This window comes from Cnephaeus nilssonii, assembly GCF_951640355.1.
Source record: "Cnephaeus nilssonii genome assembly, chromosome: 22".
NCBI lineage: Eukaryota > Metazoa > Chordata > Mammalia > Chiroptera > Vespertilionidae > Cnephaeus > Cnephaeus nilssonii.
Window position 1 is genome coordinate 20,254,442 of NC_137093.1, and position 20,481 is coordinate 20,274,922.

Here is a 20,481-nt window from a genome sequence, read left to right on the forward strand (position 1 = left end):
CGAGTAAAGTCCTCCAAGCAGCTGCCCGTGTCTTTCTCCTTCCCCTCCCTCCTCTGAAGCTCACACCAAGAGAGAAGCTGATCCAGCCTGGTCTCCACCTTTAAATGGAGGAGGAGGGGATTTCCCTGCACCATTTCTAGGGTTACATCTTTATCTCTGCCATGTTGGAGCTGGAATCCAGAGAGCTGGGTGGTCTGAGGAAGGAGACAGAAAGAAAAGAGCCTGCAGAGACTGAGACAAAATCGCGGTGGCACACAGACACGTTCATTACTGTAAGATGCTAAAATCACTCATTTAATTTGTCCAAACTGAATTGTATGCGATGAGGCACATCATCCCAACTCTTGGGGTGCATCTCCTTCATTAAGTTAAGGAGTCCCCAGCACAGTCTCGGGTTTTCCTCAGGATGTGATTGGTCAGGAATTGAAGAACTTTCAGATCACGAGTCACTGTCATCTGGAGTCTTAGGCTGATGGGAGCCTCACTATTGGGTTGGAATGTGATATAAATATTCGCCCTAGCTGGTTTGGCTCAGTGGATAGAGTGTTGGTCCATGGACTGAAGGGCCCCAGGTTCAATTCCGGTCAAGGTCATGTGCCTCAGTTGCAGGCTCGATCCCTGGAGATTCCTGGCCCTGGTCAGGGTGCGTGTGGGAGGCAACCAATCCATGTATCTCTCACATTGATGTTTCTTTCTCTGTGTCTCTCCCTTCCACTCTCTCTAAAAATCAATGGAAAAATGTGCTTGGGTGAGGATTGACCCAAACAAAGTAAAATAAGACGTTAGCAGTAAGACTACCTGATTCTTAGTGCAGCATACAATTTTTAGGCAAGATGGACTAGAAGAGATGGTGGAGAAAGGAAAGAAAAGCACAAGCTCCCACCACCTAATACAGATCAAAGTTAAGTGCCTTCCACAAGCATCCTTCATATCAAAATTCCCCTTTCCATCCAGATGGTTCTTCCTACATCTGAGGACTAGTCTAGGCAGATCCCGATTGCCTACCTCGTTCTTTTTCTCTGGCTGCTAGAAGGCAGGTATAGGATTCACAAATAAGCACACATTCATTCAATAGGCACTTTTTTTGATCAACGTTAAATTTCAAGGCATTGATTGTGCTAGGTGCTAGAGAACGTCACAAATATGTAAGCTTAGTATCTGCTCTCAAATGGCCTAAGTACAGAAAGGGAGGTTACCTCTGGCCAGAGCAGAACACACCATCTCAAAGAAAATTTAGTGAATTAATGAGACAATTAATTAAGACAAACCATGTTTGCTCTCAGAGTAGAAGAGTTCAAGGAGACAGAGGCTGGGTTTTTATGCCACTCGCTGTTGTGTCCTCAATACCACCATTGTCATAGGCACTCTTTTTTTTTTTTTTTTTTTTTTTTTTTTTTTTTTTCCAATTTTTTTATTAAGGTATTATATGTGTACATATCTTACCATTGCCCTCCCCACACCCCACTCCCATATATGCCCCCACCCCCCAGAGTTTTGCATCCATTCGTTATGCTTATATGCATGCATACAAGTCCTTTGATTGATCTCTTATCTCCCCCACCTCTCCCTAACCTTCCCCTTGTAATTTGACAGTCTGTTTGATGCTTTACTGTCTCTGTATCTATCTTTTTGTTCAAGTTTATAATGTTCTTTATTATCCATAAATGAGTGAGATCATGTGGTATTTTTCTTTCATTGACTGACTTATTTCACTTAACATAATGTTCTCCAATTCCTCCCAGGTTGCTGCAAATGATGAGAATTCCTTCTTTTTTATGGCAGCATAGTATTCCATTGTGTAGATGTACCACAGTTTTCTGATCCAGTCATCTGCTGACGGGCACCTAGGCTGTTTCCAAATCTTAGCTATGGTGAATTGCGCTGCTATGAACATAGGGGTGCATATATCCTTTCTAATTGGTGTTTCTAGTTTCTTCGGATATATTCCCAGGAGTGGGATTACTGGGTCAAATGGGAGTTCCATTTTCAGTTTTTTGAGGAAACTCCATACTGTTCTCCACAGTGGCTGCACCAGTCTGCAATCCCACCAGCAGTGCACGAGGGTTCCTTTTTCTCCGCATCCTCGCCAACACTTGTCGTTTGTTGATTTGTTGATGATAGCCATTCTGACAGGTGTGAGATGGTACCGCATTGTTGTTTTGATTTGCATCTCTCGGATAATTAGTGACGTTGAGCATGTTTTCATGTGTCTCTTGGCCTTCCTTCTGTCTTCTTTTGAAAAGATTCTATTTAGGTCTGTTGCCCATTTTTTTATTGGATCATTTATCTTCCTTTTATTAAGTTGTATAAGCTGCCTGTAGATGTTGGAGATTAAACCTTTATCAGTGATGCCATTTGCAAATATGTTCTCCCATGCAGTGGGCCTTCTTGTTGTTTTGTTGATGGTTTCTTTTGCTGTGAAAAAGCTTTTTATTTTGATGTAGTCCCATTTGTTAATTTTCTCTTTAGCTTCCATTGCCCTAGGGGCAGTGTCAGTGAAGAATTTCTTTTGGCATATGTCTGACATTTTGCTGCCTGTGGATTGCTCTAGTATTTTTATGGTTTCCCGTCTTATGTTTAAGTCCTGTATCCATTTTGAGTTTATTTTTGTGTATGGCGTAAGTTGGTGATCAAGCTTCATTTTTTTGCATGTATCTGTCCAATTTTCCCAACACCATTTATTGAAGAGACTGTCTTTATTCCATTGTATGTTCATGCCTCCTTTGTCAAATATTAATTGAGCATAGTGGTTTGGGTCAATATCTGGATTCTCTATTCTGTTCCATTGATCTATATGTCTGTTCTTGTGCCAGTACCAGGCTGTTTTGAGAACAGTGGCTTTGTAATACAGCTTGAAATCTGGTATTGAGATCCCTCCTACTTTATTCTTCTTTCTCAGGATTGCTGTGGCTATTCGGGGTCTTTTTTTATTCCAGATGAATTTTTGGAGAGTTCTTTCAAGGTCTGTGAAATATGCCGTTGGTATTTTAATGGGGAGTGCATTGAATCTATAGATTGCTTTGGGTAGTATGGACATTTTAATGATGTTGATTCTACCAATCCATGAACATGGTATGTTCTTCCATCTGTTTACGTCTTCCTCTATCTCTTTTTTCAGTGTCCTGTAGTTTTCCGTGTATAGGTCTTTTACCTCCTTAGTTAAGTTTATTCCTAGGTATCTTAATTTTTTTGGTGCGATGGTAAATGGGATTGCCTTTTTAGTCTCTCTGTCTGTAAGTTCACTATTGGTGTATAGAAAGGCCATAGATTTCTTGGCGTTAATTTTGTATCCTGCTACATTGCCGAATTCATTTATTAAGTCTATGAGTTTTTTGACGGAGTCTTTCGGATTTTTTATGTACAATATCATGTCGTCTGCAAATAAAGACAGCTTTACTTGTTCTTTTCCAATCTGGATGCCTTTTATTTCTTCTTCTTGTCTAATTGCAATGGCTAATACTTCCAGTACTATGTCAAACAGGAGTGGTGAGAGTGGGCATCCCTGTCTTGTTCCTGTTCTTAGGGGAAATGTCTTTAGTTTTTGTCCATTGAGTATGATGTTTGCTGTGGGTTTATCATATATACCTTTTATTATGTTGAGGTATGAGCCATCTATTCCCACCTTGTTGAGAGCTTTTATCAAGAAAGGGTGTTGGATTTTGTCAAATGCTTTTTCTGCATCAATTGATATGACTATGTGATTTTTATCTTTCAATTTGTTTATGTGATGTATCACGTTTATTGATTTGCGGATATTGTACCATCCTTGCATTCCTGGGATAAATCCTACTTGGTCATGGTGTATGATCTTTCTGATGTACTGCTGGAGCCGATTTGCTAGAATTTTGTTGAGGATTTTGGCATCTATGTTCATGAGGGATATTGGTCTGTAATTCTCTTTCATTGTGTTGTCTTTATCTGGTTTTGGTATTAGGGTGATGCTGGCTTCATAGAAGGAGCTTGGAAGTGTTCCTTCCACTTGAATTTTTTGGAATAGTCTGAGGAGGATAGGTTTTAGTTCTTCCTTGAATGTTTGGTAAAACTCTCCTGTGAAGCCATCTGGCCCCGGGCTTTTGTTTGCTGGAAGCTTTTTGATGACTGCTTCAATTTCGTCCATAGTTATTGGCCTATTGAGCTGTTTAGATTCTTCTTGATTGATTTTTGGAAGGTTATATTTTTCTAGGAATATGTCCATTTCCTCCAGATTGTCCAGTTTGTTGGAATAGAGTTGTTCGTAGTATTTTGTAACAATCCTTTGTATCTCAGCGGGGTCTGTTGTTATTTCACCTCTTTCATTTCTGATTTTGTTTATTTGGGTCCTCTCTCTTTGCTTCTTGGTGAGCCTGGCTAGAGGTCCATCAATCTTGTTTATCCTTTCAAAGAACCAGCTCTTGGTTTTGTTGATCTTATGTATTGTTTCTTTGGTCTCTATGTCATTTATCTCCGCTCTGATCTTTGTTATTTCCTTCCTTCTGGTTACACTGGGCTTTTCTTGCTGCTCTTTTTCTAGCTCTTTGAGTTGTAGGGTTAAGTAATTTATTACCATTGTTTCTTGTTTTTTGCAATAGGCCTGTAGAGCTATGAACTTCCCTCTCAAGACTGCTTTCGCTGTGTCCCATAGATTTTGGATTGTTGTGTTTTCATTGTCATTTGTTGCCATGATGTTTTTTATTTCTTCCTTGATCTCTCTGGTGACCCAGTCCTTGTTTAATAGCATGCTGTTTAGTCTCCATGTGTTTGATTTCTTTGGATTGTTTTTATTGTAGTTGATTTCCAGTTTTATGCCACTGTGATCTGAGAAGATGCTTGATATAATTTCTATCTTCTTGAATTTGAAGAGACTTTGCCTGTGACCCAGAATATGGTCTATCTTTGAAAATGACCCATGTGCACTTGAGAAGAATGTATATTCTGTGGCTTTGGGGTGAAATGTTCTGAAGATGTCAATTAATTCCATCTGGTCTAGTGAGTCATTTAGGATTGCTGTTTCTTTGCTGATTTTTTGTTTAGAGGATTTGTCCAGTGGTGATAGTGGGGTATTAAAGTCTCCTACTATGATTGTGTTGCTATTAATCTCTCCCTTGATATCCTCCAGGAGTTTTTTTATGTATTTGGGTGCTCCTATATTGGGAGCGTATATGTTTACCAGAATTATTTCTTCTTGTTGGATTTCTCCCTTTAGTATTATGAAGTGGCCTTCCTTATCTCTTGTTATGGCATTTACTTTGAGGTCTATTTTGTCAGATATAAGTATTGCTACCCCAGCTTTTTTTTCATTTCCATTTGCCTGAAAGATATTTTTCCATCCCTTCACTTTCAATCTGTGTGAGTCTCTTGTTCTGAGGTGGGTCTCTTGTAGACAGCATATATATGGGTCGTGTTTTTTTATCCATTCAGCTACTCGATGTCTTTTGATTGGAGCATTTAGTCCGTTTACATTTAAAGTTATTACTGAAAGGTATTTGTTTGCAGTCATATCTATTTTTGTGTCTGTATTCCTTCTTACCTGTTTATTTCTTCTTTTTACAGTATTCCCTTTAGCAATTCTTGCATTGCTGGTTTGGTGGTGATAAACTCCCTGAGGCTTTTTTTGTCTGCAAAGCTCCTGATTTCCCCTTCAATTTTGATTGATAGTCTTGCTGGATATAGTATTCTTGGATTCAGTCCTTTGCTTTGCAACACTTTGTATACCTCCTTCCATTCACTTCTAGCTTGTTGTGTTTCTGATGAGTAATCATTTGACAATCTGATGGGTGTTCCTTTGTAGGTAACTCTCTGTCTCTCTCTTGCCGCCTTTAGGATTCTCTCTTTATCATTTATATTTGCCATTGAAATTATGACATGTCTTGGTGTGGGTCTTTTGGGGTTGATCCTGCTTGGGACTCTCTTTACTTGCGTAACTTTTATCTTTCCCATATCCGGGAAGTTTTCTGTCATTATTTCTTCAAATAGATTTTCTAATCCCTGCTGCTCTTCTTGTCCTTCTGGCAGCCCTATTATACGCATGTTACTTCGTTTCATGTTGTCCCGAAGCTCCCTTAGGCTTTCCTCCTGCTTTTTAATTTTTTTCTCCAATTGCTGTTCAGCTTGAGCTTGTTTCTGTACCTGATCTTCTAACTCACTAATTCGGTCCTCTGCTTCTTGTAATCTACTGTTGAAACTTTCCATGGTGTTTTTGATTGTAGCTATATCACTTTTCATTTCTTCCTGATTCTTGCATATGTTGTTGATTTTCTCATCCATCCGATGTATAAATTCCATGACCATTACTCTGAACTCCTTTTCGGTCATGTTGCAAGCTTCATTTTCACTAATTTCCTTTCTTGGCGACTCCACATTTTCTTTCCTCTGTGAGTTATTTCGTTTCCCCATTCTGGCTATTACCAGAAAGCTCAAGCTTCTGTTTGCGTGGACCTGGGTCGTGTGCTGTGGGGACTTCGCTCCACCCTAGTTTCACTGAAGTGCTCTGACACTAGGACGTGTGACTGTCTTTGGTTGGTGGGAACCAAACTTGCCCAGGATCAGTGTCCCCAGTGTTCCGTGTGGTCTCGTGTGCACATTTAGAATCAGGGGCCCTGTCTGCACCACACTGTTGGTATGTGCCGAGAATGAGATCCTTAGCATGTGCCAGGAGTCAGAGTTTCCCTGTGTCTGCACCAAGACTCGAGTGTCAAAGTCTCTGTTGCCTTGTGCGGTTTCTCGTTGAGAATCAGGGTCCCTGTGTGTGCACGCACCAACAATTGGGGTCGCTGGCTCTTAGTGTGAATGCGCTGTGAGTCAGGGATCCCAGGCAGCTGTGTCTGGCGTGCCAAATTCCCTGAAGTGGGGCTGCGTCCTGTGTGTGCTCTCTCTACTGAGCCAAACCGGCTAGAGCGCACATTCTTAAAAACCTGAAGGTGAGCCGGCTCAGTGCACTCTCCCAAAGTCCCAGAAGGGGGGCGGAGTCCGTCCTGCGCGCCAAATTCCCCAAAGGGAAGCCCCTCTGTGCACGCTTTTAAGAATCTCCGAAGGGGGAGCTGTGCCCCGCGAGCCAAATTCCCCCAAATTCCCCGAAGGGGAGCCCTCTGTGCGCACTGACAGATTTCCCCGACGGGGAGCTGCTTCTGTCCCGTGCGCGAGCGCGCGCCAAATTCCCTAAGAGGGAGCGCGTCCCTGCGCAAAGCTCGGCAGCTTGGGCCAGGGGCGGGTCTATCAGTTACTATGACACTGTCTGTGCGCGCGCCTGTGAGCAGCTTGGGCGAGGGGCGCGTCTATCAGTTACTATGGCGCTTTCCGCACGCCTGTGGGCGCTCAGCAGCTTGGGGGAGGGGCGCGTCTATCAGTTACTATGGCGCTATCAGCGCCTGCGAGGAGGGGGATAGGCTCTTTGACTCACGGAAATCTGCCGGGAAGTCTGGATTCTTGTTTGTTTGTCTGAAGCTGTGATAGCAGTTCTCTGTCCCCAGTGGCTGCAGGGTCCTGGTTTGTGTCAGAAGCCAGGATCCGAGTCTCGGGCAGCTCTGTTTCCCAAGATGGCGTGGTCTCTGCGTCCGCACCAGCCGCCGAGAAGTGTCCGCTTTGTGCGCGGGGCTCCGCCGTCTAGGGCTGCCCTGTTCGGGAGCCCCTTGGAAGACCTGCAGAATCTAACTAACCCTATCTCATACACACACACACACCACACACATCTACACTCTCCTCTATGGGTTCCTCACTCACACTCTCTCTCTCCCTACCTTCCTGCCCAGAAGTACATTGTTGAGTATCCATAGGCACTCTTAACACACTCTGTGGTCACCTGAATGAAAGTTGCACACTTGGGTGTAAGGAGGTGGTGACCTGGTGTTGATTGTTGCCTAACCCAGAGCTAGAGTTTGCGTGTCTTTCTTGGCCTAATTCTAGCTGACTTAGATGTGGAATCCCTTCTGCTAGCCACCCAGAGCTCCTTAGGCAACTCCTAGAATCTTCTCCAACCCGCAGTGGAGACAGTAGCTTCAAAAAGACCCTACACAGCCCCTTATTTGTCTCATCTACACTAATAAAAGAGATATATGAAAACTGATGGTACCTCTGCAACACCCACCAGCCAATCAGGATTGAGTATGCAAATTAACCCAACAAAGATGGTGGGCTAATTTGCATATGCAGGCACAGAGAGAAGACTGAAGGCTCAGGCCCAAATGAAGACTGAAGACTGAAGAGGCTTGGCTTCTGCGCTGCGGACAGAGTGAAGCCTGGGTCCCGGGTGCCAGAGGAAAACCGGTGCCGGCAGCCAGGGGAAGGAAGGCCTATTGCATGAATCTATGCAATGGGCCTCTAATTTATATATGAAAGAGTGGCCCCAACCACACTGTAGCAATGCTATGCTCTATCGAGCAGGGACTATGCTCTAGTCACCTTTGTTGCCTACTACCTTATACCCCTCATGGTGAATTTAATCATTACTGCTTAAACTGTAAGTAACAGCAACCCCATTGAAATAGCTCGAGCAAGAAAAAGTGATTTATAGGAACTTGTGTCCTAGAGACGAGAGGTTTGTTAGAAAGAAATGGAAATGACTATGAAAAAAGGAATACCAAAGACTGAAGGTGCACACATCTGGCCCTTCTGGTCTTTTAAAAATATATATGTTTTTATTGATTTTAGAGACAGAGGAAGGAAGAGGGAGAGAGAGAGAGAAACATTGATGAGAGAGAAACATCAGTAGGCTGCCTCCTGCATGTCGAGCCTATAATCCAGGCATGTACCCTGATAGGGAGTCAAACCAGTGAACTCTCAGTGCATGAGATGATGCTCAACCAACTGAGACACACCAGCCAGGGCTGGCCCTATAGGTCTTTTAAATCTACTATCAAGGGTGCTCCTGCAGGAGGGAGGGGGAAATAAACTTCTCTGATGTTCCTTCAACATCTGCCCAGATAAAGGAGCTCAGTATCTGAATTGAAGGACATTATCTCCGGATGTCCGTGTGGATCCAGGCTGCTTGTTATTTTCTATGGCAGCCTATGATTTCTGTTCAGCAGGAAGAGTCACCGTGGGCCCACTGCTGAGGACAATTAGATCTACTGTACTTGTAAAGCTGGTCTCAATTTTATCAGTGTCCAACGGACTTCAATAGCATAATTTGATGTGCAATTGTATTGAGAAGGCCTATGGCAGACGGCAGGCGGCACCGGATGCCTTGCCAATTCCAATTTTACTTTTGAGTTAGCTGGGCTTTTCACTTGCTATGATATATGCTAATATCCATTCTTACATTATAATCTAAAAATTATTTGGAATAGATACTGTCAAATTCCATTCTCCATTCCTGCATAAGGGAATCATATTATTAGTCACTCTTTTCTGGTTTGTAGATGGAGAAATGGAGACCGAGGCTTAGTGATTTGCCAGATTTACATAGAGAATGAGTGGATCAGAAAGGAAATGTTCCCAGTTAAATCCAGACACATGAACATCTCATTTCCAAGCTCTCTGACTCGCAACTCCCTTTGTACTTTTGAGTGCTCTTAGAATAAAGCACAGTTCTTTTGTTTACCTCAGAGAACTTGCACATGCTTCCCTTGACTAGAAGGTTTCCACATAGCCCAGCCCCAACACACATCCCTCCTCCTGCTCCCAGTTAACGTTCTGGTCATCTCCCTATGTCAGCTCAAGTGCCACTATCACAGGGGAAACTTACCCTGGATGAGCTCATACCTCCCTGCTGCCCATCATAGCAGTTACTGCACTTTGATGACCTGATTAATCACTATCTCTGTGATGAGACCATAGACTACATAAGGGCAAACATCACGTCTGTTTTGCATGCTATTATTGCTACAGGGCAACAAATGAGTAGGGGTGATGCTCAAATATTCATAATATATCAAATGAATGAAGAATGCAAAGGACATACATATAGGGATATACTTACAACAGACATCAGGCGGCATGTCCAATTCCAATCTTACAATCGAGTTGGGCTTTTCACTTGGTATTATACATAGTAATATTCATTCTCATTTATACAATCTAAAAAGCCCAGTGAAGAAGCTAAGCATAATTCAATGCAAGCCTAATTACCAGCTGCCCCATTTCCCAGGGACATCGTTTCTCAGTGTGAGGAGTGTGAATTGTATTCAGTATGGTCACAACCATGAACCACACCTCCAGACAGCGTATTTGTTAGCTCTAAGATGAGTGATTTCACCTGGACCCTTAGGAAGAGAAACCTAAGGAATTATTATCTAGTTCTTCCTGAAGGCTTTCCCCTTAGGAAAGAAGAGATAAATACCATCAAGGCATCATGAACCCCTACGTCTTAGTGTTCCAGGGATAGAGTCTCCGCTTTGGAGCCAGGGTCAGGGTCATCAGCTACATCAACTACACAGTGATGCCGGGTGCCAGTATCCTTCTGCCAGAAGAGCTTGCTCTGCCCTCCCCCTACTCACACAAAAGAACTTCAGCCTCCCAAGGAAGAGATTCTCAGGAATTTATGACTCAATCAACTCACCCAAAAGGAGCATAAATGGGATTAGTTTTAATATTGTTAAGTTGCAAAAATACAGGCATATGTGCATGCCAAAGCGAAAATGCAAGCAAGCAAAGGGGGGAAACATATGGGCACCCATATGGTGGAAAGCACATTGCTAGACCTTCATACACTTCTCGTTCACAACAAGAACCAGAGCTAGTGAACATAAATTTGCTTTGCAGAAATGTGAGAGAAACAGCTTGTTTGCCCATAACCGTTCTACTGAGCAAGATGTGTATAACCTTGATTTCTCATCTCAGACACCTCTTTCTCACACTCTGGGGATTAATTAGGCTCTGAACACCACTTCCGATTAGAAACCAGGATCTTGGCTGCCTTGGAGAGAGACAAAGAAATAGTAGCAGGACTGGATGATGCAGCAGGTCAACTAATGGGCAATTCCTATTAGTGGCGGGGAACTTGTACCTGGAATGGCTTAGAAAAGAAATGAGGGTGGTAGGTCTCAGCGGGTTTATTTTAATTGAAGCAGAGAAACAACGGGGACTTACAGCAGACAATGGCAAGAATGTGGTTTTCATTTGGAGGCTGTGCTTTTCTTCGAAAAATTCTGGGTGGTAGCTAGAAAATCCCGGGTTATGGGAAGCTAAGTGTGGAGTTAGGGAGAATAACATGAGAGCAGGGGTGATGCTCAAAGCTAGTGAGCACCCTTGGGTGCCCCAGATAACAAGCAGAATTTGATAAAATGTACCATTTTAGACCGAACCTGTTCAGCTTCAAGCCATGGGAGCCATCTCTGTACAGTATAAAGGGCCTCAGATTTGGAACACAGGAAGCCGGTTCCTTCCATGGACCCACCACTTCAGTTAGCTCCGAGTCATTCATCATTAGTTAACTTTCCCAAGTTTATCTCCTTACATCTGAATCAGGCAGGCCATGCCTTCTCTGACCTAGTTTAGAGAGCAGCTGTAAACTCACTTGCAATGATGTATGTGAAAATATTTTATAGACAATACATTCCTACTCAAGCATATTATGAGTGGGAAACTAAGATTCATTTCACTTATTCCTATTTTTTAATATTTTTTTATTTTATCTTACCTAATAAAAAGGTAATATTTAAATTACCATCACTCCGCTACGCCCACGGTTGGGCCAGCGGGAGACACAGGGGCTGGGACTCGGGGTGGCTGGGGTGGTGATTGGGCCGGCAGGACGCTGAGCTCGCGTTGCCAGCAGAGACGCTAGCTCAGCGTCTGCGCCATGGCTGTGCTGCGGCACAGACAGGCCTCTGGGGCAGCGAGCCGGCATTTTGGAGGTTTGGAGGCGGTGGGCGGTGGGCGGGCGGTGTGGCTCCCCGGGGAGGAGTCTGGCAGCAGTTGGGCCGCAGGAGCACGTGGCTGCGGCTCCAGCCTTCCTGGGCGGGAGGCAAAGGCAAGACCCCGGCCTGGGCTCCGGCCACAGGAGGACCACGCCCCCGCCCCGCCTCGCCCTAGGGGCCCAGGGACTTCGGAGCTGCCGACCAGCGGACAGACAGCTTACACGTGCATGATTAAATCATGCACTGGGCTTCTACTAAATATATATATATTTTAACAGTTTACTGATTTTTAGAGAGAGAAGATTGGAGAGGGGGAAAGAAAGAGAAACATTGATTGGCCACCTCCTACACACCCCCACCCAGGATCAAAACCTGCAACCTGGGCATGTGCCCTAACTGGGAATTGAACCACCAAACTTTTGGTGCATGGGACAATGCCCAACAACTGATCCACACCATCCAAGGCTTAACTCTTTATTTTGAAACAATTACTGGTTCACAAGAAGTTGCAAAAATAGTAGAGAGAGGTCTCATGGACTCATCGCCAAGCTTCCCAATGGTGGCATGTTATAGAACTAAAATACATGATCAACCGATAAGAGCACAATGCAATTAGTTGCATTGCAGAGCTTACTTGAACTGTACCAGTTTTTGTATGTACCCAGCTTTCTTTTTGTATAATTCCATACTTCATTACACATACAGATTCATGTAACTGTTGAAACAATCAATATATGGAATTATTCCATTACTATAAGGCAACTCCCTCAAGCTGCCCCTTTCCCTCCCTTGCCCCACCCCGTGGCAAACACTGAACTGTTGTACATCTTTATAATTTGCCATTTTTAGAATGTCATAAAAGTGGAACCATATGGTATACAACCTTTTGAGACTGACTCTTTTCATGAGGTACAATGCCCTAGAATCCATCTAAGTTTGAAGGTATTAATAGTTCATTCCTTTCTCTTTTTTCAAATATATTTTATTGATTTTTTACAGAGAGGAAGGGAGAGGAATAGAGAGTTAGAAACATCGATGAGAGAGAAACATCGATCAGCTGCCTCCTGCACACACACCCCGCCCCCCACTGGGGATGTGCCCACAACCAAGGTACATGCTCTTGACCGGAATCGAACCTGGGACCCCTCAGTCTGCAGGCTGACGCTCTAGCAACTGAGCCAAACCAGCCAGGGCAATAGTTCATTCCTTTCTATTGCTAAGTGACACTTTATGGTATGGATGTACCAGATTGTTTAACCATTCCCCCATTGAAGGACAGCTGGACTGTTTTCCAAAGGTAGCAAATACAAATAAAACTATTATGTCATTCCAAAATTTTAGGTGGACCAGAGAGACACTAAATCACCAATGAATAACTCAAGACTGTCAAGAAATAAAAATCAAAGACAGAGGTAGGAATAGATAGAATAACAGGCATAATAATTTTAAAAGTATATTAATAATCCTTAGCACTTTTCTCTTGGGGCTGCTGGGGCATTTAATGAGTTAAAACATGTGGAGTTTACTAGTATAACAAGGCTTGACCCACAGCAAACTGTCACAATACTGTCACAATCCATTTCCAGGCTCCTTGTAAGCGACAAGGATTCTGGGAAGAAATGTAAAAACATGGCACAACAGCAATGTAGAAAGGTCTGCTGGGCATGTCACATGTGTCCAGCACTATTACATGCCTTCCATTCATTTTCCCTTTTCATCCTTGAAATAACCTGATGGAATGGACATAAGTGCCCCCATTTTATAGTCTAGGAGGTTGAGAATCAAGGAGACAACTTGATTTTTCTAAAGCTACTCAGATTCCTAATGGCTAGGGTCATGTTTTGGTCTCAGCTCTGTAAGAACCTGAAGTCCATGGTCTCTCCATGAGATTACACTACCAGCCACAGGAAACTGACACCCACGCCTGAGTGAGGGGCAGTGCCCCTTTCACTGGAAATGCTAAGGACTTGGCAATTTATTTTAAGATTTTCTTCTCAGCCATGTCTTGCATGAAAATTAAAGGTTATAACAGAGACGGTCTTGGACCTGTACATTTTGCAACCTAAACTTCTAGCACAGTGACAAGAAGATAGAAAGGCCTGCTCAATCTGGTCACAATCATGGATAATGACTTTGCTGGAATTTGCTCTCTCAGTTCACTTAGCTAGTAGCTACATATATCTAGAAGAAACCAAACACTATTTCCCCCCCCCCCAAACAGCTGTCATCGGTGCCATTTATCACATTCATAAAACCGCGTGCCCTTTCTCACAGAAAGTTCTCTCCCACCACTTAGGTTCTTATTCAGGATTAAACAAGCTGGGTATATAAATTCTTATTCATACCAAATTAGAAGTAAAGAATCAGAAGAAATGTGGCTGCTAAAAGGCAAGTACAATGACTTTAGGAAAAACTGTCAATTAATAGTCTGAGCGGAGAGAAGGAAGAGAGGAACTGTAAAACACATGCACAAGAATTTAAATAGTAGTTTAGGGCCATATTCCTGGTTATCCCAGTTTCCAAATGCTGAGATACAAACACATAATATGTCTGATGTTTGTATTACCTTATAAAGATGAGGCTAAATGGCATTCACCATACTCAAGGAAAGAGAGGAGAAGAAGGTAATATATTTTTAAATACTTCCATTATAAATGACTCAAGTCAATGCGTTAAGGAGTCAGCTTCAGTTACCTGGAAAATTCACTTCCGTGAAATAACTCATCCACTTTCTCCCTCAGGTATTACTATATGTGAGTAGATTGTAAGAGTGACAAACTCATAGGAGAGTAGCTGTCATCTTAATATCTCCATGGAGAGGAGCCAGAAAAGAAGAATTTTTTATTTTTTCCCAAACATCTGGCCTTCCCAAATATGTCGCTGGAAAGGGAGCCAGATGTGTAGGCATTCGAGTGGATTAGTATGGCATCCTGAGGGGGAGAGACCACCCTCCTTAGAACACAACAGCCCCTACCGTCTCCTCTGCCACCCCCATCTTTGCAACTCTCACATTATTTGGTTTTATATTCATGAGTCTCCCACCGAATGCTGGTCCAGTGCCCCTTCTTCAGTCCCTCAGCAAGAGAAACACATATACTTGGAACACCCCTGTTCCACAATTGTATTCGAAACCCACTGGCCCCTCGCCAGTCCATTTTGCCTGCCTGTGCTGGGACCTGCCCACTCTTTTCATCGGAACATCTTGGTAGCAGTGGCCTGTGATGCCATCATTATCCTACCTCCTAAACTGTAGACCATTCTGTGCAGATTTCCATGTGTGAAGGTGGACAAAAAGTGCCATATTTTATCGCAAATCCATATAAATGAATGTGTTTTCTTTTTAAAAAAACAACAACAACACGTTTATCTGCTTAATGTCAGAGTAATCCACTTTTTCCAGACACCACAGGGCACAATCTCCCACTAGAACACCAAGACCAGCGAACCCCTCATTATCTTGTTCCCCTAGACCCCTGGTCGGCAAACTGCGGCTCGCGAGCCACATGCGGCTCTTTGGCCCCTTGAGTGTGGCTCTTCCACAAAATACCACGGCCTGGGCAAGTCTATTTTGAAGAAATGGCGTTAGAAGAAGTTTAAGTTTAAAAAATTTGGCTCTCAAAAGAAATTTCAATCGTTGTATTGTTGATATTTGGCTCTGTTGACTAATGAGTTTGCCGACCACTGCCCTAAACCGTTCCTATGTTCTGTTAGTGTTAATTGTTAACTATCCTGTTAACCAATGCAAAAGAAGGAAGTATCTCTCCATTTTACTTTTATTCCGATCCCAGAAATTTCCCCATGTTGCTTTCTCCCACCTTCCTAATCTACCACCAATGGATTTCATGTAACCACCTATGTCTTCCCCTGTGATTTTGATGTATAAAGTAAGCTGTAAAAGTGTCATTTTCCAGAGATTTTTCTCAATCCATTGAGATTTTGCTTCCCCGAAACTGTCCTCAGCATGGCTCAAATAAACTTATAAATAAAAATTCTCTACAGGTTTGGACGATTCTTATGCCAACAGTCTTTAGTCTACATCTCTTTTCTATAATTTCTAGGGATTGGGGGCATGTTCTTGGACTGTCTTTTTAAATCATAGTGTTACCGTTATTTTCAATATTTAATAATCTGCTCATTAAAATATTCTTTTTCTAAATAAGAGTTTGTTTATTGATTTGTTACATAGATCCCCAAATTTTAAAAAGCAGATTTAATATATTTCATTAGCATTTGGGGAACCCAGATGTCCAGTGAGCTCAATTATCCAAAGTAATCCCACTGGAATGTCAAAGGAAATGTCATTGCGGCTTTTATTTCTTATTCTTGCATGCTGAACTAACCAGTAAATTGTTCTAAAAATGCTGTTTGATGTTCAAGTTTTATTGGCTGCTCTTCCGAACGTTTAAAACAACTTTCCAAAGCCTGCTCAACTCCAGGTGAGAAGGAGTCACTGCCTAAATTAAATATTGGTGGTCACATCAGATGCGGCTTTTAAACTCGCAAACCATCCAGGTTCCAATGCTTTTTAAACTTGAGAAATTATGCTTTGAGTTTAAATTCTTCAATGTCATTACTATGTGTGTGGGGGTGGGGGAAACAAGTAGGTGGGCAGGGAGGAGACAATAGGGGAAATGCAAGGTGAAGGTCAGGGCTGCAAAGAAACAAAAGGCAACTTGAAAGTAGAGCATCCCTGGGAGATTTAAAGAGGCAGGATCATTTAAACTTAGTGTTTTCTGATCTTTTTTTTTTTTTTTTTTTTTAAGGCTGCATTGCAGCTATTACATTGTAGAAAAGGTTGGAAATATGGATGAATCTCCCTATTTTAAGAGGGAAATCTTATCAATGACCATTATAAACATTGTTAAAAACACTTACACAATGTCAAAGTGCTTTTCCAAAGATTTCTAGGCTTAGTAAACTGTGTATTTAGGATCAAATAAATGCATCCTGGGGTTTTTAGCATTTCTAAGAACATCGGACTTCACCAAATATGTACAGATTGCTCTGAAGGTTGGACGTATTTTGGATATAATGTAAATCCAAAATTCTCCCTGACTTTGAGCAAATTTCCCATGAGGCTTTTGTCTTTGAGAACACACACTATTGCTGTGGATCTGCTCAAGCAGAGCTTGGGGAGGCTTCTTACATACACTTTAATATTCTTGTTAATTCGACTTTATAATATTGGCATTTGGGGGTCAGTAGATGAGGCCTTTATACAAAGATGATTCGTGGCTTCATTAGCATGTCTTCCCGTGGAACAAGGCAGGGCTGAAAGCTGTATTCTCCAGATGCATGGACGGAGTGCAATAGTGGAAGCTTACATGGCGCTCCTAGTACCCAACCCAGTCTCTCACTTGTAAGTGCTGCTCACATGATTTTTGTTTCAAACTAGGAGGGGGACATTTCAGGTCATCATTTGTAACATCTCTCTCTACTCTATGTTTTTAGATTTTATTGAGACTTAATTAACATACAATAAATAAAGTGCACCTATTTTTATTGTACAGTTTGATTAGTTTTTACTAACTTAAACGTCACTATCTCCCTACTCAAGATATAAAATATTTCATCAACCCCCACAATTCCCTTGTGCCCCCTTGCAGTCACTTTTTCAAACACTCCTACCCTAGGTAAGCACTGGCTTGATTGCAGTCATTATTGACTACTTTTGTCTGTTCTACGATTTCAAAGTGCTTTTCCAGAGATTTCTGGAAATCATAAAGCATATATTTGTTGTATCTCACTTCTTTTGCTCCATAGTGTTTTGGAGATTTATCCATCGTGCTATGTATACCAATGGTTTGTTTCTTTTAATTGCTCAGAAGTCATCTGTAAGAATATATCGAAATGCATTTACCTGTTGATAGTTATTTGGGTTATTTCTAGTTAGAGGCTGATATAAATGAAGCCCCTATAAACATTTGTGTACAATGCATGTTTGTTGACATTTTTGTTTTCATTTTCTTTTGCTAAATACCTAAAAGTGAGTTGCTGGGTCACATGCTAAGTGTATATTTAACTTCATCATAAAGTGCCAAGCTTTTTTTCCCATAGGGCTTATGCCATTTCACATCTTAGAGTTAATGTATGAGTTTCAGTCAATCCACATCCTCACTAACACTTGGTATTGTCAGTCTTTTACATGTTTGTCATTCTAGTAGTTGTATAGAGGTATCTCAGTACTGTTTGATTTTCATTTCTATGATAAAGATGTCGACCATATTTTCAGGTGCTTATTTTTCATTCACATATCTCCTTTTGTGAATTGTCTGTTCAAATATTTTGCTCATTTCAAGGTGGGTTGTTACAATTGCACTGTAAGAATTCTTCACATAGCCCAGATGTAAATTCTTTTTGTCAGGTGTAAGTATAGCAAATGTTTTCTCCCAGTCTCTGGCTTGTCTCTTCATTTATTCTTTTTTAAGATGTATCTTTATTGTTGGAAATATTACAGATGTCCTCCAACCCCCATTGACCCCTGCCACCCTGCCTCCACCCCCTCCCAGGCCTTCACTGCACTACTTTCTGTGTTCATGGCTTATGCATATCTTAATGATGTTTTTAATTTTGATTAAGCCTGTTATGGGTTGAATTGCATCCCCCTCAAAAGATACCTTAAAGTCTTACTTCCTTGTGTCTCAGAATGTGACATTATTTGGAAACTAGAGGCCTGGTGCATGAAATTTGTGCACGAGTAGGGTTCCTAGGCCTGGCCAGTGATCAGAGCCAATCAGATTCCCCACCTCCCAGCCTCCCTGCCTCCTCCTTCCCTTACGCCCTCATCACCTGCCTCCACCACTGCTGGTCACCCGCCATGTTCTGTGCCACCCCTGGTGGTCAGCACACATCATAGCGAGCGATCGAACACCCAAGGGGACAATTTGCATATTAGCCTTTTATTATATAAGATAGGATCTTTACAGAGGTAATCAACTGAAGATGAGGTCATTAGTGGGGCCCTAATCATGTTTGGTGTCCTTATAAAAAGAAAGAAATTGGCCGAGAGATGCGTACAGGGGGGGAAGGTCATGTTAAGATGAGACCAAGATCAGACGATGCACCTTCACATCCAGAAACACCAAAGATGTCCAGCCAACCACCAGAAGCCCAGGAGAGGCATGGAACAGACACCTCATAGCTCTCTGAAGGAACCAACCTTACTGTACCTTCCTCATGGCCTTCTAGCCTCCAGAGCTATGAGAAAATGCATTTCTATTGTTTAAGTCATCCAGTTTGTGGTATTTTGTTTCAACAGCTGTATACAAATAGTACAAAGCCAAATTTATCAAGTTTTTAGTGCGAGGTTACTAAGATTTCTTTCTATGTTTCCCCTAGATCTATATTCTTTTTACATCACACACACACACACACACACACACACACACACACACACACACACACACGGGCATACTCCACATTTTCCTCTCCCCTGGGTTGCATGTTTAGGTTTTCTTTTGCCTGAGGGAGCCATTTCTTTCTTGTATAATTTCTAGAATTAATCATTGTTTCTACTAACAGTCTAAATATATCAAGTGGCTCCGTGTTCATCTCTTCAAGTTCAACTTGGAGTACGTTTTAGTTCCAAGGGCATGAGGCCCCTTGTCTCTTTGGTTCCCTTCCTAGTAAGTTGAAGATGCTCATAACCAATATTTCAATACCAATCATTTTGGGCCCAGCACAGGCATGACCCCTCCCCCCTCACCATTTATGTCATCCTTCCTTTACTCGAGAGAGCTATTTATGAACAGGTCAAACATATGTGGCTCTGGGTAGATGTCCAGAAAGTACTGAGCAGGGAGACCCTTTTTCTCCTCAACACACAGTGGTCCCAGTGGACACTGCTGTGTTCTCCACTCTACATCAAGAAGGACAACCCACCAACTAACCCACACAATCTTGACCTTGATAAATGAGTGTCTTTGTTGGAAGTTATGCTTATGGCACCTCTCTTCTTCATAATTGGGAACACAAAAATCAGCTAAAGTCATAAAAAGAACTGAAATAATAATTCAGTAAAGATTATCTAGAAATCTTCCTTTAGGAATGGGATACTCGGTGAGTGATGGGTGTGGCCTTTGCTCTGACATTACTCTGGTATCAAACAGCATTGTTTTCTGATTCCAGATGTTCTGATGTACAACGGAATCAAGTCTTCAAAATACCAACTCTAAGAAGGTTCTCTAGGTACATGCCTTACCCTTGACAGACAGGTGTCTCCACGTCACCGTTGGCTCTGGTCTGCCAATAGCAAGACACAGCAGGGTCACGCTGCTTCCCTCGTTCACAGTGATATCTGAGGAGATGTTCATGATTTGTGGAGGGACTGCGAAGAAACAAAGGGAATAAATACATGAGAATGAGTCTTTACACTCAAAAGAAGGTGCTAGCCTATAAATATTCATATAGCATGCGGTATAATGAGTAACATCTCAATAATAATATTCCGATTTCTTGATTGGCCAAGGATGTGGCCACCAACACAACATGTACAGTGCACTTGTGTCTTGCAGCAGGAGGCAGGTGTGTGGGTGGGGAAAAAGCACAGGAACTGAAGACAAGGACATTAATGCTTGTTGATTGAAAGGTCAAACCAAAAGGAAACTACTTAACAACATTTTCTGAGTTCCTGTCTGCCCACGTGCTCATTTAGTTTAGTGGAATTGCTGACTTAAGCAAATAGGTATGAGTTGCACCCACTTAAGCCCTT

At 42.3% G+C, this 20,481-nt stretch overlaps 1 protein-coding gene across 6 annotated transcripts in view; it reads right to left on the minus strand.

Moving 5' to 3' along the window:
- Positions 1-20,481, minus strand: part of OPCML (opioid binding protein/cell adhesion molecule like) — a gene marked incomplete at both ends in the record, with an annotated part of 895,301 nt that overhangs the window by 68,581 nt on the left and 806,239 nt on the right. For all 6 annotated transcript variants that reach the window (XM_079763074.1, XM_079763073.1, XM_079763069.1 and 3 more), the window contains one exon: positions 19,972-20,097. In XM_079763074.1, coding sequence (XP_079619200.1) covers positions 19,972-20,097 — 126 coding nt within the window. The remainder of the gene's footprint in view (positions 1-19,971; positions 20,098-20,481) is intronic.